This window comes from Plasmopara halstedii (assembly GCF_900000015.1).
Source record: "Plasmopara halstedii genome assembly, contig: Scaffold_470, whole genome shotgun sequence".
NCBI lineage: Eukaryota > Oomycota > Peronosporomycetes > Peronosporales > Peronosporaceae > Plasmopara > Plasmopara halstedii.
Window position 1 is genome coordinate 1309099 of NW_020187390.1, and position 15437 is coordinate 1324535.

General features: G+C 42.7%; 6 protein-coding genes across 6 annotated transcripts; 4 read left to right on the plus strand and 2 right to left on the minus strand.

Annotated features, from left to right (window-relative positions):
* Window positions 1-3821: 3821 nt before the first annotated feature.
* Window positions 3822-6212, plus strand: PHALS_10471 (Predicted transporter (major facilitator superfamily); the record flags this gene model as incomplete). Its single annotated transcript, XM_024725897.1, has 1 exon — window positions 3822-6212. One exon carries the CDS (start codon window positions 3822-3824, stop codon window positions 6210-6212), a length of 2391 nt encoding a protein of 796 aa, XP_024576628.1.
* Window positions 6213-6950: 738 nt separating this feature from the next.
* PHALS_10472 (ribosomal protein l11) lies at window positions 6951-7385 on the plus strand (the record flags this gene model as incomplete). The annotated part of the gene is made up of 1 exon (XM_024725898.1): window positions 6951-7385. The coding sequence occupies one exon, from the start codon at window positions 6951-6953 to the stop codon at window positions 7383-7385; it is 435 nt and encodes a 144-aa protein (XP_024576629.1).
* A 206-nt stretch (window positions 7386-7591) lies between these two features.
* PHALS_10473 (agc protein kinase) lies at window positions 7592-9792 on the minus strand (the record flags this gene model as incomplete). The annotated part of the gene is made up of 2 exons (XM_024725899.1): window positions 7592-9718; window positions 9790-9792. The coding sequence occupies 2 exons, from the start codon at window positions 9790-9792 to the stop codon at window positions 7592-7594; spliced, it is 2130 nt and encodes a 709-aa protein (XP_024576630.1).
* A 404-nt stretch (window positions 9793-10196) lies between these two features.
* Window positions 10197-10907, plus strand: PHALS_10474 (uncharacterized protein; the record flags this gene model as incomplete). Its single annotated transcript, XM_024725900.1, has 1 exon — window positions 10197-10907. The coding sequence occupies one exon, from the start codon at window positions 10197-10199 to the stop codon at window positions 10905-10907; it is 711 nt and encodes a 236-aa protein (XP_024576631.1).
* A 106-nt stretch (window positions 10908-11013) lies between these two features.
* On the minus strand, window positions 11014-12049 carry PHALS_10475 (uncharacterized protein; the record flags this gene model as incomplete). The annotated part of the gene is made up of 3 exons (XM_024725901.1): window positions 11014-11604; window positions 11670-11805; window positions 11874-12049. 3 exons carry the CDS (start codon window positions 12047-12049, stop codon window positions 11014-11016), a joined length of 903 nt encoding a protein of 300 aa, XP_024576632.1.
* Window positions 12050-12159: 110 nt separating this feature from the next.
* Window positions 12160-13287, plus strand: PHALS_10476 (actin-1; the record flags this gene model as incomplete). Its single annotated transcript, XM_024725902.1, has 1 exon — window positions 12160-13287. The coding sequence occupies one exon, from the start codon at window positions 12160-12162 to the stop codon at window positions 13285-13287; it is 1128 nt and encodes a 375-aa protein (XP_024576633.1).
* Window positions 13288-15437: the final 2150 nt, after the last annotated feature.

Sequence of the window (15437 nt, forward strand, 5' to 3'; positions counted from 1 at the left end):
GGAGATTCTCTCCACTCATACCCTCAAAGGTCTTAATGCTCACCATGAGCGGAATGGGTCGGAAGCGTCATCTGTCGTCCACGGTGATGTCATTGACGCAGTCAACGCCGAAATCTTCTGCTCTGGGTGCTCCAACAGAGCAAATTCACAGCTCGAAAACGCCTATAGGTGCACGCTTATTGATATAGGTCCTTGCGAAGTAAGGTGTTGCACGCTTCCAGGGCCAAGCAGGGACATCAGCTTTTTAAGGCCGTCCTGTATGCCCTGGGATAAACAGGAGAAATGCTCTATCCTCACATGGAATCAGTTGGAACGACTCAGGTGTAAATTGACTATGAGTGTTACCAAATGCAGTGGGGCTGTCGTAGCTCTTTGCTTAACGAAAGCTAAGCTAAACTCTCCGACCTTACGTTCTATCCTTTAAGTAATATGAGTGTAGCGGATCGCAAACCGTTAACTCCAAGAGTACCCACATCCTTAACCAAGGCAAATTCACTCTTCCGTTCAATATGTGAATTGTATTTTTCTCGTTTGACCTTACGTTCTGTACTAGAACCAGTATGTGTTTAGCGCAAGAGTACCCACATTCTTAACCCAAGGCAAAAACACTCTTCCGTTCAATAAAAAAATTGTATTTCTTGTTTTATCTACGGCAGAGCAACCTATTTCTTAATCTATAGGAATAGCAAAACCTAATTTGAGTGCACAACTACTGGAAGTTCCGCCACGTAGTGGCTTCTTCCCAAGATGTAGCCATGGTCACACTATCTTGTGTGACCCACCCTTTTATACCAGGCTATGTATTATCCCGTTACATGATCACTCTTCATGCCAAAACAAATTTCACCTCACCCGGATCCTACATATTGAGTGATAATCTAAGCAATTCCTCGACTTCACAAATATCCCTGTTTGTATTTCACTACGACAATAACACCACCCACTTATAATTCAACGTAGATAAAATCTTCCAAATGTCGCTTGACATGCTCGTATTGGTCGCCCCGCAGGCATTGGAGCCATCTTTCTCAAAAGACACGGTGTGTTGTCTTGTTCTAGGCAGCTTCTATCCGTAGATAGCCTTTTCAAATGACACATGCATCCTTGGGCTCTTTCGACACCCAGCATACCGTCCATATAAACGTTGCCTGTCAGCACACTGTTAAATTACACTATCATTTTCCGGTTATTCCATTTGACAGTCGCATTCTTCGCAAACCGCAAGTATCATTCGAATTGAATTTGTGCTGACAACAGGCTAATGTGTCGACAAAACTGGATACATTCTTCGGTTAATAACCCGCCGCGACAAGCCGTGCAGCAGTGCCAATTTGATCACGCTTCATGACAAAGACCCATCGCGATCCTATCGTAGGTTATTCATATCTCTTGATTATTATACCCATGTTCGGCTCGCTCATGCGGGCGAAGATCATCTCCATAACTTCGCGCCACATCACCGCATCGTCGCTTGCTACTACTTGAGCATATGTAGTCAGCAAGCCCGCATCATAACCACTCTGCGACATGTACACACGAACAGCATCGGAAAAGACTTTGTCCTCGCCAGTCTTAGCATGTTTCGGCTGACGTGGCCCACCACTTCCTTCTGTATTCTAACCATCATTTGAGCCGTTCTTTAGCATAACCATCGGCTCTTGTCTTCGTTTCGTATGCTCCACTTCAAAAACAGAAACACCAATCGTTCTTCTTGACGCGTATAAATAGATGGTCAATACTCTGCAAGCTCCAACCTGTTTACATCAAAATGATCGGCGGGCATCAGTTGCTGTAAGGTGACACTGTGTGAACGATCATCGTTTATTTCGACGTCTCTGACTGATTCTTTGACAATTAGCATAGGTTCATCCCGAACTGGTTATCGATCCACTGAGATTCGGACAATTCCATCATCATGCAGCCTTCTGCAAGCTTATCAACAGACATAAATTTTCTGTACAGTCCTAAACTATTTAAAACGTCAATCATGTAAATGTTCTTCCCGCCCAAAACCGTCAATTTCATTGTGTCGGTTCCATTTTTGTCGAACATCCGCGCTTGCTACTTCGATGCTTGTCTCAAGGTTTTTGTATTCTGACAAATTCACCCCGTGCAAGGTCATGTGAAATATAAGGCCACTGTTGATAAGCCACCATGCGAATCTTCCTTTGTCCACTGTGGATATTGCGTCGTCATTGCAGACATCTTTTTCGGCTGGGCAATTCTGCGTCATACCAAATTGGTCACAATTATAATACTTGCCATCGAATCCGCCGTTGGAGTGCCACTTTATCAATCGTTGCCTTTTTCATATTTGATATTCAAATTTTTCATTGTTGCGAAACGGTTTCTCCGTAAGTTCCTTTCTGTGCAGATTCTCTGATTCCCTGAGAATCTATTCTTTGACTTAAAACACGCGATATCTTCGCATTTTTCCATAATCGATGAAATCAAATTATATCTAAGTCAGACCGGTGCGACTGGTCAACTGGCTCTCCCATTGTCTAAAGTCCAACAATTAGTTCGTCAAAAGAGGCTTAATGTTTCGACATGGTAGTTCCTTTTCCATCTTGAAGTATTGTGCAGTGTCAAGCGATTGTAAAAGTTGCGTAGCGTTTATTACAGATCGTGGCCGACCGTATCCTGCTCTGATGTCTAAGCTCAAAGCGTTGCGTAATGATACAAAATGCCTTGGGTCGCTTACAAGTCGCGTCTATATGATACCATTCTCATCCTTGACGGTCGTGACATGCTCCAGAAGACCATTTCTCGCTGTAGTCATCCTCACATTGAACTCCCAGTGATAGTTTTCATCACTTCTTTGGAAGACTCCAGTGCACTTAACTGCCATCTGGGTACGAACGTTGTAGTAGTGAAGGAGGCTTGGCTGCGGTTGTTAACCTAAAACGCGAGGTGAAATAATATTACGTTGTTTTTCTCTTTCTACCGTTGCCAGATCTATATCAAATTACTCTGCCGTGATAATATACGATCTGGTCCTTATGCCATTACAAAGGGCGCGGGAAGGTACGTACGTAGGAAACCAAACACGGTGTAATTAAACGCTATCCTTCGAGGGATTTGAACCCCAAACACGGCGTAATGAAACTTTGAGGGATGTGAGCACCATACATGGTGTAATTTAATTTTACTTTTTGAGGGATTTAAGCCCACAATCATGAATTATCAGTTAACCACTAGGCTAATCTAAATATATAAGAATGCATTCTGGTGTAGCCGACCCGATGATCCAGCGGTCATTGGTTTGATGTCTCTCAAGAGCAAGTTTTCCTATACCACCGGAAACCCGACTTGTGCACCTGCATCAGTTAGTCAGCTAGACAAACTGCATAACAATTCAGCACACCATAATTAAAACTAACAGTAACTCGCTTAATAAATCTCACTCACAAACTACAGCCTAAATTCGTGGGTTCACATAAAACAACAACCAAACCAACGGATACGCTGAATTCACAAGATTAATAAGCTAGAAAAATAGCAGTTTGTTATGTATAATCTTAGTCAGGAAAAAAAATCGTGCTGAGATAAATACGCAGCTCAATTAATCTTATTTTGTTTTCTGTACTCAATATGATTCTCTTAACTATTGCTACTTTATTTATTTTGTATACAAAACACATCTATTCTAGATCCAACCTTCTTGGTTATCACAATTCACATATTGACAACATCGCTCATTTGTACTTATAGTTCATAAAACTGCGCCGCCCATCATTTCGCTACCATTTGCAGTTCAACAAAAACCGGACAGTACCCAAAAAAAAGATAACTCGAATGTCACACCTCCCAAGGCCACCATGGCGGAAGCTACTCATGTCTTTGTGCATGTGCGACAGCGGCTCGACGCGCTTACTTACGACGGTCATTCCCAGTATCTCTTAAGCTCATTACCCGTTGTGTCTCCATTTCAGCCACCAGTCGTACAGACTAGTCGACGACGAGTAACAGTCTGTGGCTCGCTTTTGTGGTACGCAGGGCTTACAACATTTTACTTTCGTCTGGTGGTACTTTTGGGTACAGGATGGTTACTTGCCATGGTTGAATCTATCACATTTCTCTATGCACGTCCAGCAGCTCAGGAAGACATTGCCATAACCAGTCCGAATGAAGCAATATTACTATTTGGAGTATCGTTTTTTGGTGGAGGGCTAGGCTGTTTAGTATCTGGAATTAGTGCCGACTACTTTGGACGCAGACCAGTTCTCTTAAGTTTACAATGTTTTTGGATTATTATTAATGCGCTGACAGCAGGAGCATGGAATTACGCATCTCTCGTGACTCTCCGATTGTTAGCAGGTGTGGGAATTGGAGGTCAAATGCCTCTTTTGGCCATTCTAGCGCTTGAATTCTCACCAACAAGGACACGTGGGATAGTTATTATCCTTTCTGTTTCTTTTGCTGGATTAGGTATCTTTCTTGGCGTTGGATATGGTCAATTAATGAATACAGAGAAGGAACTTGGATGGAGATTAATGCACTTTGTTTTGAGTGCCATTGCACTAGTCATACTAATCATATTTTATATGACTGTGGATGAATCACCAAAATTTTTAGCAAGTGTCGGTCGATCTGACGAAGCGTTTTCTGTTTTAAATAAGATTGAAATGGTACATGGCATTACACGTTCAGTGCGCGTGACTGTACCTACAAGTCTCTATGAACCACCGTCACAACAGCCTCAAAGTAATTATGAATGGTATGTAGAAAGTTTTGACTCGAATTCAAACATAGAAATGGACATGCAAAGGCATGACGGGGATGACGACGGCATTCGAAGCTCGAGCTCAAAGCCTGTACCAGGGATGGAAGTGACTAAAGCTTGCACTCAAAGTCAACGTAGCTCGACTTCTCGGTTACAAAATCAGAGTCAGAGTTACGAGTGTACGCACCGATTAGACAATCGTGGGATTCCATTATACAACTTTGCGTTTGTCACAAACACATCATTTCGAAGCGCACTCAGTCATCGACTAGTAGTGCTTTTCTCTCATTCTATGGCTCGACGGACGACTATGATTTGGTTCTTTTGGTTTGCTGAAAGCACATGTTGCAGTGGTGCAATCTTGACAACATTAGCAATGGCAAAAACTTTTCAACAAGTCAAAAACAGTGACCCAGACCTAACTCTTTTTGACCAACTTTTGTGGGCTTTTTTATTATTTCCGGGTATTCTTTTGAATACTGCAATAATCGAACGGCTCGGTCGTCGTGTGACGTTAGGACTCTTCTTATTTTGTAGTGGTATAATCATGGTAATATCTGCTTGGATTCTACATGAAGATAGCAAATGGACTGAATTTATTTTGGCATTTGGTGTTATGATTGTGTCCATTGGTGGCTCAATTGGTGCGTTGATTGTTTTGACTAGCGAGCAATTTCCGCTCGTGACCCGAGCACTTGGCATCTCGACGGCTGCTGCATGGTGCCATTTTGGTACATTCTTAGGCGTGTATCTCGTTTTTCGACGGTATTTAGATGATACACATTGGACGTGGCAACAAAAGCGCTGGACACTTGCAGTCTATGGTGCACTGGTTCTCGTGCTTTTACCGCTCATTCTTTTGATGGGTCCAGAAAAGCATGGACGCGACATTGATGCTTTGTTTGTCCAAGATCCTCAAGAAAATTGTGCAAATTCGAATCGAGAATCCTCTTCCCAACTCTCTGCCTCATCAAGTGGTCCCACAAATACGCGTCATTGTGTCTTAAGTAAACGTATTGATAATGCACTCAAGAGTTCCGAAAAAGAGGATTCGCTAAGAAAGCACGTGAAATTTTCGAATATGAAGCAATGTGAAAGTGAGACCCAAGAAAATTCATGTGAATCTTCGCTATCTAGTGATGAAATTAGTGAGCATGATGCGATAGGAGCAGGACATGACAGACACCAAAATCTCCGATTAAATTTGCATGAGAACCAGAGTTTACGACCCTCAATCTTGGAAAATTTAGAGCCCATTCTGATAGACTGGCGTCACTCCCTCTCCAGTTCGTGTTCGGATTCAAAAATTGTCGATTCGGATTCGAATGTACCATGTACGAACGATGCTCACTTGAGTGCAGCAGAACGGTTTAGTATTAATCTTGAAATGTTTGATACATTTACGTTCATTTCGACGCCTGTGTTGGGTGGTGATAATTGCACACACCATGAACATCGTAAAGAGAGCAACTCACATAAGCTGTGAGTGGCTCTATGTAACGATATTCGACTATAAATTTGCGAAATGATCGTTTTGTCAAAAGTTTAAGCATTTAAAGTAGTCGAAACACACTTGACAATAAGACGCGAGTAGAGCAAGAAAATAATCTCAGCTAAGTAATCATAAGGATATAATAGATATAAAAAAAGTCGACAGCGGAATTGTTTATTACCAAGATTAAGAACTTATCGCCTTCGTAATTTAGATGCTGAGATAGCATATATTTTTAAGCTTTTTGTTTGTTTGTTGCCACATTTGTTTAGCTTTGGTCCCGAGGTCGACTGCTTTTGACACGGCGTATGAAAAGATTACACTCATGGTTAAAAATATTTCGAAAAAGCGGCATGTTAATTGTTAAGGTTTACGCGAAGCATCCGAAAATTTTAATTAGTATCAGACTAAAATGGAGTGTACAGACCAACTCATGCATTTTTTGTGTTGTATTTTTGCGTTTAGGCGCTTATACATTCCTCAGGAAGCATGTATCTGCACAACATAATCCCTAGACGGATGCTTACAAAGCACCAGGCTGCATATCAATTAGGCAACATACTATTTTCATGCGTTAAAAATAAATGTGGAGCCATGTGTGATGAAATATTCAAAATAATTAATATAAAAATACGTTTTGTTACACTAAAATGACATCGAGAGTTGAGATAGACTGTATCAATTCTTTACTTTGCGATAGCCAGTCGAATCATCGGTGATACATCTCGTGATATGTCTGCCCCGGTTAAAGGAATCGTTCGTCTTCGTGTACTGGCGGGCAAGGCTAGTCCATCACCGGCCATTGGTCAGGCACTTGGTCCACTTGGTGTTAACATGATGGAGTTTTGCAAGGCATTTAATGACCGCACATCCAAATTGACTGAAAATATTCCTGTTCCCGTCGTGCTCACTGCCTTTACAGACCGTACGTTCTCGTTTACTACTAAGACGCCACCAGCTTCATGGTTTTTAAAGAAAGCAGCGGGTATCACTTCAGGATCATCCACGCCAGGTCAGAAAGTAGTTGGTACTGTAAGTCTTCGTCAGATTTACGAGATTGCTAAAGTCAAGCAAGAGGATGAAATGGTAGACTATATTGATCTTCAATCTATCTGCAAAACGCTTATTGGATCAGCTAAGTCCATGGGACTAGAAGTCGTGCAGTAAACGCGAATCGCTTTCGTAAAGCAGAATATAAGAACAGTCATCGCACTTTTTGGTAAATGATTAAGAGTAGCCACTAAATTTTACTACTGACAACCCACTTTGCTCTAACAAGAAGTATATTGTGCATATCAACACGTAGAATCTCCGCTTCTGGCTTATCTGATAGTACGTACTGCCACAGAAGCAGTCACAAGCAAATGCGGCATCTAGTCGCCCAATTCCATTTTGATATCACTGTCGCGAAAGACTGACGTACGACGTGAACCAATTATGTCGCTACCCATGTAGCTAAAGTCGTCAAAGTGCATCGCCATTATGCCAGATCCAGTTGACGACCCCAATCCACTAATAACTGGCGAGTCAGCGACTTCTTGTTGTTTAAACATGTTTGGCACATAGTGTAAATTCGCATTCAATGTGGCGCTGCTCGTGCGTGTTCGACTACTGTGTAGATCTTTTGTCACTGGTCGAAACGGTGGCTCAATCCGACGATTTAAAAGAGCGTCCCAATCAATACCGTCAAACCATGGGTGTCCCATAATCTCCTTGGCACCATCAGTGCCACAACCCAGACGCTGTCGTGGATTTTTAACCAACAATCGTTTAAGAAAATCGGTGGCAGTAGGTGAAAAGAGATCGGCAGAATATGTTGGTTCTTTACTAAGGATATTTTGAAACATCTGTCGGCGATTTTTGTCCCAAAAGGGCGTATGTCCTTGAATCATCTCATACACCAATACTCCATAACTCCACCAATCCACAGAATTGCCATATGATGAAGCTGTACGTTGGCTACACAGTAATTCTGGAGCTAAATACTCGGGCGTTCCAACAAACGTCGAGCCTTCGTCATCTTCTTTCGATAAGCCAAAGTCCGTAATCGCAACGTGTCCTTCACTATCCATGAGAATATTCTCAAGTTTCAAATCACGATACATAATGTGCAGACTATGTAAATGCGCCAACGACAAGACTAATTCAGCAGCGTAAAAGCACGCACGTTGCTCACTAAAGCGCTTTTCCTTGCGCAAGTGCACAAACAACGACCCACCCGAGTAATAATCCATCACAAGGTAGAGTTTCTGGTGATTCTGAAACGCGTACCGTAGTCTCACGACAAATGGATGCTCCACATGCTTGAGAATACGTTGCTCTGACTTGGTATGTTCCACTTGTTTTTTCTTAAACACGTCTTGTTTTCGTAAAACTTTCATAGCATAGACACGACCCGCGTTTTTTTCGTGTTTCTTCTTGGCTAGAAATACTTTTCCATAAGCGCCTTTACCGACCACAGATAGTAAATCAAAGTCATTCACGCTCATGGATGTCGAAATGACCATGCTACGTCTTGAGCTTCGTGCGCTATTTGAGCGACTTCCCAAATGATTGCCATCGTTTTCTTCGTCCACTTGAAATTTAGCATCCTCCAAGTGTTCTTGTTGTTGAGGTACAGACATTGCCGCTGCACCAGCATAAGCATACTGAGATAGACGACTCATTTCATCCATTAATTCATCCTCGCCTGCTTCGTCCGGCATAGAACCTCGTGCACTATCAAAAAACGCAAACACTGTATTCATACTAGCAGCAATTGTCCAGGCTGTATTAGATGATCTTTGCTCTGCAGGTGATGTAGGTTCACCTGCTGAAAGACTAAGACATCCAAGTTGAGTACAATCTTGCAATTGGGTCCCTGGACTTTCCTTTGATCGTTGCCAATTAATTGCTCGAGTACCAAGTAATCCACGTACTTCTTGTGTATCATCAGATTCAATACGGTGGCTTGACTCAATAAATGCAATTGCCGCTAACTTATTACGTAAAAGCGGTTGGGTACAGACCAAGTGCTTGGTCAATGATCCACCACGTCCGTACGCTGCGATGTAGACCTGTGAGCACGAAGCACGAACACCGTATGTCTCCCATACATATCGAACGTGCATCTCTGGTGTACTTGAATACGGTATAGGGACCTTATCTGCACCAACACTAACCATATTCGTGCTTGGATTCATCACAACAATCCCATATCCTTTTGACAAAGCAGTGTGAAGATATGGTAGCATTGAACCAGAGCGGTACTGATTTGGATTCGCACTCGCTTCAAGCACAAGCGATCGGCTCCAAATACCCGGTTGAATGCCATTACCACTGACAATCACAAGCAAAAGACGACGACAAATGTGCCAATTTGCGCTCATAAAAAAGCTACAACGTGCAGCACTGTCGACTGAAGGAATATACGTTTCAACGAAACCCAACTGAATCATTTTCTGTTGCTCTTCGAGGACGATCTGATGCAGCAGTGCCTCCATCTTGCCGCGCTCGTCGTGCTAGATTAAAAGAGAGATAATGAGGTCATGAAGACTTAGGTGTAGCCATTAAAAACAGCATGTAACGTTACCATTTTAAGGTTTAAATATGTCGACTGAGTCTCTGAATTGCTAGACGCAAGAGAGGATTTGCCATGGCTTCTCGGGGGGTCGGGAAACGAAGGAAAAAGAGAACAGCTGGAGAGTTTTTTCAATAGCTTAAAAAATGTATAGACTTTGAAAAAGCACGACTTTGTAACATGAGTAAAAGCGTAACCACTTGGACCGGCATTGTGCACAAGCGTACAAGTAACCATCGCGCGACATTGTATTAAAACTGTAACCCCCATCGCATTTCAATCACAACAAGTGTGACTTGAATTTTGATGGGAAATTTACGTCGCCATCTCGGGTCAATCGAGTCAAGTTATGCGTCGTGACACTGAGACTTTTGATTGTGAAATTGCCATTACGAAAGCTGATCGAAAGCTGAAAGACCATGTCGTGTTGTAGTTTACTGTTGCTTGCTGCACTATTGTTTGTAGAAGTTACAAGTCAATTTGCTGCTGGACCAGGGCGTTTTGAAATTCCTCAGACAATGTCAGTGATGGGTACAAGGTCCGACGTATCGAATTCGAATGCTAACCTGAATATAGATTCCTCCGGATCGCTACAAAGCTCAAAAAAGACTCATATCTTGGACGACACTAGCAGTAGTGGAAGTAATAGTGAAGATGGTGAGACCGAAAACTCTGCAAGTGAAATGAATGAGAGTGACAGTTGGAGTGGCTCAAGTAGCTCAAGTATGGAATATGAATGTGATTGTCGTATGGTTCGCCGAGTCTCATTAATGGGGGCGTCGGATTACTGCCTAGCTCCAAAAGCCTCGCTAAGTAGCAAGTGTGGCAACATTGATTTGGCCGAAAATGGTGCTTGTCCTATTACTGGGGCACAGCCATGTTCAATGAAGGGTCATGTACTAGCAAACGATTCGATCTGTGCACTGGATGAAAAGGATGAAACGTACAAGTGTGTTGCGAGTAAAGATGATTTAGAGATTCAAAAAAATGGAGGCAAGAAGAGGAAGAAATTGAATCGCTACAAGGACTCGAATTCATCCAAAAGCAGTGCTATCTCGCAACTTCAAAGGAAGCGTCTATGGCTAGCCATTGTCGTTTGCGTTGTATCTGGGGTAATTGTATGTATGTAAGTCGTCACGAGCTTGATTAATTTCGACGCAATTTAAACCGTAATGCAATTCCATGTTTATCGAACTTAATTGTTTTCAAGTATCTATGAACAAAATCCTGTATTCATCAGTAGTCTTTCTTATAGTCCTCGGGTGGCAGTACAAAGTTGCTGAGACGCAACCACTTGTACGTAGAAAAATAGTCCTGAGATAGTAGCGCTAGTGGTACCATGACACCACCCTGTGCAATGATCAGACCCAAAAGATTCTCGGCTGTCGTGTGAAAGTACGACGCTGTAAAAACGAGCAAATACGTTGCCATTCCGCCTAGAATAATCAGCCACGCGCGCAGTAGTGTTCGCTTTAAGCTTGGTCCAGCACTTTCGACATTTACAGCAAACCATTCAAACAATGGAATTGCCATGTAGTGACTTACCAGCAGCACAATATGGTCCGAGTGATCAAAGTTCGCTGGGCAGCGCTTGCCATGACGCAAGTCAGCATACCAGCAGGAGCTCGAGCGTCCGGTAAGATGAAGCATCCGCTCTTCAATCAATCCAAGTCCAATATAGAGTACCACTGTGCGGAAAGCCATCACTGCTACATAAAGCAGGCCTCGGCGTACGTAAATACGGACACGAGGCATACTCACGTTCGGTCCAAGCATCATAGAGCCGTAATTTAAAACTAGAGCCGTCAAGGGGATCGTCCACGCTCCCTTTTCAAAACATGACTTGTAAGTATTCTACAACTACATTTGTTGATTTGCGACGTAAGACTTACTTGAAGAGAGCTGACTATTGGCATGAGATCCATGCCCGTGTAGCATGGCGCATCCTCATAACCTCCTATTTCATTATTGCAACAGATAGCTTCCGATCCTTCGATAGCATCAACATGCAACCAATTGCTGTCACAGCTAGATAAGATACGAGATAGATACTGTTAGAAATTATTTAGGAATTGTAACTATCAACTATTACGTACTCGCCCTGCACACGCACAAACTTGCGAGGAAATTGGTTGGATGTATAAATGACGAGTAGTATGAGTAACCCATTCACGACAAGAAATAAACTTCGTGCTTGGATCTTGTGGAGTGTCAGTAGCGCCTTCTGCGCTGCAGTGAGTCTCCGAAAACCCATCGATCTGTTTCCAAGCATGACAAAATTATGTGTTCGCTAATGTCGTGTATGTACACAAAGGCAATTAGATCCGACAGTTAGGTTATGCTGTCGTGATAACTTGCTTCATTTAATAATTAAAGTAGTACATGGAGGAAGAAGTGCAAGCTGTAATTATTGATAATGGGTCGGGTATGTGCAAAGCAGGATTTGCGGGAGATGATTCTCCACGCGCCGTATTTCCTTCAATTGTAGGAATACCCAAGCATTTAGGAATAATGGTTGGAATGAATCAAAAAGAAGCGTATATTGGCGATGAAGCGCAAGCGAAACGTGGCGTCTTGACGCTACGATACCCAATTGAGCATGGGATTGTAACAAATTGGGACGATATGGAAAAAATATGGAGTCATACGTTTTATAATGAACTTCGTGTCGCTCCAGAAGAACATCCAACCCTCCTTACGGAAGCGCCATTGAATCCCAAAGCAAATCGAGAACGCATGACGCAAATCATATTCGAAACATTTAACGTTCCAGCAATGTACGTCAATATTCAAGCAGTGTTGTCGCTTTATGCTTCTGGGCGTACCACAGGTTGTGTCCTTGATTCGGGAGATGGAGTTTCGCATACAGTGCCAATTTACGAGGGATATGCGCTTCCTCATGCTATTGTTCGATTGGATCTAGCTGGGCGAGATTTGACCGATTTTATGATGAAAATATTGACTGAACGGGGATATTCATTCACGACCACGGCTGAACGAGAAATTGTGCGAGATATCAAAGAAAAATTGACGTATGTAGCTATCAATTTTGATGACGAGATGCAAAAAGCGGCTCGATCGTCAGCGCTGGATAAGACGTACGAACTCCCTGATGGCAACGTTATTGTGATTGGAAACGAGCGCTTCCGTACACCAGAGGTGCTGTTTAACCCATCAATGATTGGACGCGAGTGTTTGGGTGTTCACGAGTGCGCTTTTCAAACAATTATGAAGTGCGACGTTGACATTCGTCGAGACTTGTACAACAATGTGGTGATGTCTGGCGGATCCACTATGTTTCCTGGTATTGGTGACCGTATGACTCAAGAAATGTCCAAATTAGCTCCAACAGCGATGAAAGTAAAGATTATTACACCGCCCGAGCGCAAGTATTCGGTATGGATTGGAGGCTCGATTCTGGCTTCACTAGCTACATTTCAACAAATGTGGATCTCAAAGGCCGAGTACGATGAGTCTGGGCCATCAATTGTTCACCGTAAATGCTTTTAATTTATAAAGTTGGCAGCCGGCCGTTTAGTGCCTTGAGGCTTCAGTGCTTTGGTGCTAGCGTCGGCTGACTTTCTTGGTTAGTATTATTTTCAATTATAATGAGACATACCAGTTACTTTATGATTGCATCTCGTGAAAACAATGAAAGGTAGCTGCTTGATACTGTCAACGTATATGCATAGTCAAAGCACCCATGACACGCAGGATGGAAATAAGCGGGTTCAATTTTCCTCGGGGAGGTCCATCTTATTTCTGAAAAAGATGGAGTTTGTTTGCTGACATCAACGTTCCTGGCTTTGTAAAGTCGTGAAAAGACCTTATAGGATCTATAATTTTGTACGATGCGCGACTGTTGGAATCAGTAGCCAATACACGGAGGTATTGAAGATAAACAATGTGGAAGTGATGCTGTTGCGTCTTGCGATGGAGCATGTCGAAGTTTCTGCTGAACCTGCAAGTGAAGATTGAGGATTTGTCGACGTGAAGCACTGGCTTTTTTGGAATTGAGTTCGAGGTTTGATCATATATATAATATGACATGGCTAGAAGGCTACAATAGAATTAGGTCATACAACTCTCTCCTGGTGAAGCTCGGCTAGTCATGGACCCACATCCAACAAGAAGTAAGGCGCTGTTACAAAGCTAAAATGGATTTTGTGCAGGACATTGGATTGTACGAATGGTTTCGAAAGCCATCTCTACGTACCTAGAGATGTGGCAATTAATGACGTCTCATGACAGGACTGCAAAAAGCGATTGTATCTCGCGGGCTCTAGAGATCATACATGCTGAGGCAAAAAAGAAAGACAGGTTGTCGTGGTTTTCAAAGTGACTTTCTTGTGGAACGGTAATTACAGCTGTAAGGTGAAGTCTCCTCAGTTTTTAGTTGAAGGACCGATTATGCCTTGAAGCAACTGGTGTCGCAGTATCATAGAAGAAGTTCAAGCTAACTGTCAGTCCCCAGTAGGAGAGACAGGATCTGAAGATAAGAGTAATGACTCAATCTTGTCCTGATTGTATAGTTTTGGCGAAATCAGTGATGTTCTCATCACGCAGAGCATAAACGTAGCTTAATTACTTGAGAGTACGGATTTCCCAACCGTGACCGCGGTGATCAGGGCAGTCTTAGCGATTGCATATTATATTAATTCCCCTCGCTTCCTACAGCAGATGATTTCATTGAGCTGGAACAATATTTCTAGAGGGTCCAATGAGTTGCACGATGGTGAAGTCCCCAAATTGACACGGTTGGCACCATAAGAAGAGCTAAATTAATTATCAGCCATAGACAAATCTGGCTCCGCAAAGCACAGTGAACAAGAAGTAGGATCGCTATTGTAAAGGATCCAACGAAAGCTTTATCCTCTGTTGGAGAAATAATACGACGGGTGGTGACAAGAGACCCACCACAGATTCGAAATGCTGCATCTCGTGAAATGCGTCAAAAGAGAAAAAAGAATCTCCACGCTCGGTGCCAATTTGCTGTGTCAGAAAGTATTACAACAAGTGGCTAATTGTGCACGCTAAGAATAAGGTCAACCATGCCATGATTTCGGCTCAATTGCTTATTTCTAAAGCAGATGAGCTGCGGAACAGCTTGGTCGATTGTACTTTGTTCAGTGCTCTCAACCTGGTTGATGGATACCATCAACTGCTCATGAGAGGCAGCAATGCTCTCCTCAGGAGATGAGTAATCCGCGAAAGATGATTTGAAAATGGATAACTATGTCACAGAGACACTCAATCGCCTGGTCTGACAGCTGTTCGTACAGATCACGGAAAGTCAGACGTGGCAAACACATCAAAAACTTGAAAGTAGTGCTCGAGTGTATACGCTTTAATAAGCGTTTTGGCGAAATATGCAAGGGTGTTTTGGCGCCGACAATCCCCATAATAGCTTGCTTCATTCGGAAGCATGGCTTGTGTCTAGACCCCGCAAGGAGGAAGGACATTATAAATTAGCCAGTGCCTCTGTGCCAAAAGGACTTGAGGAAGCCCTGCCAAGAATAGCGCAAATTATATGCCCTTAACTATTTTTTTCTTGAAGTATGCCAAGTGGTGTTGAGGTGCAACAGAAGAGGCAACCATCAAAGCTATGGAAGAAAGCCTCGTGCGTACTTTTCTTAAAAAATTTAATTATAAATCTTTAA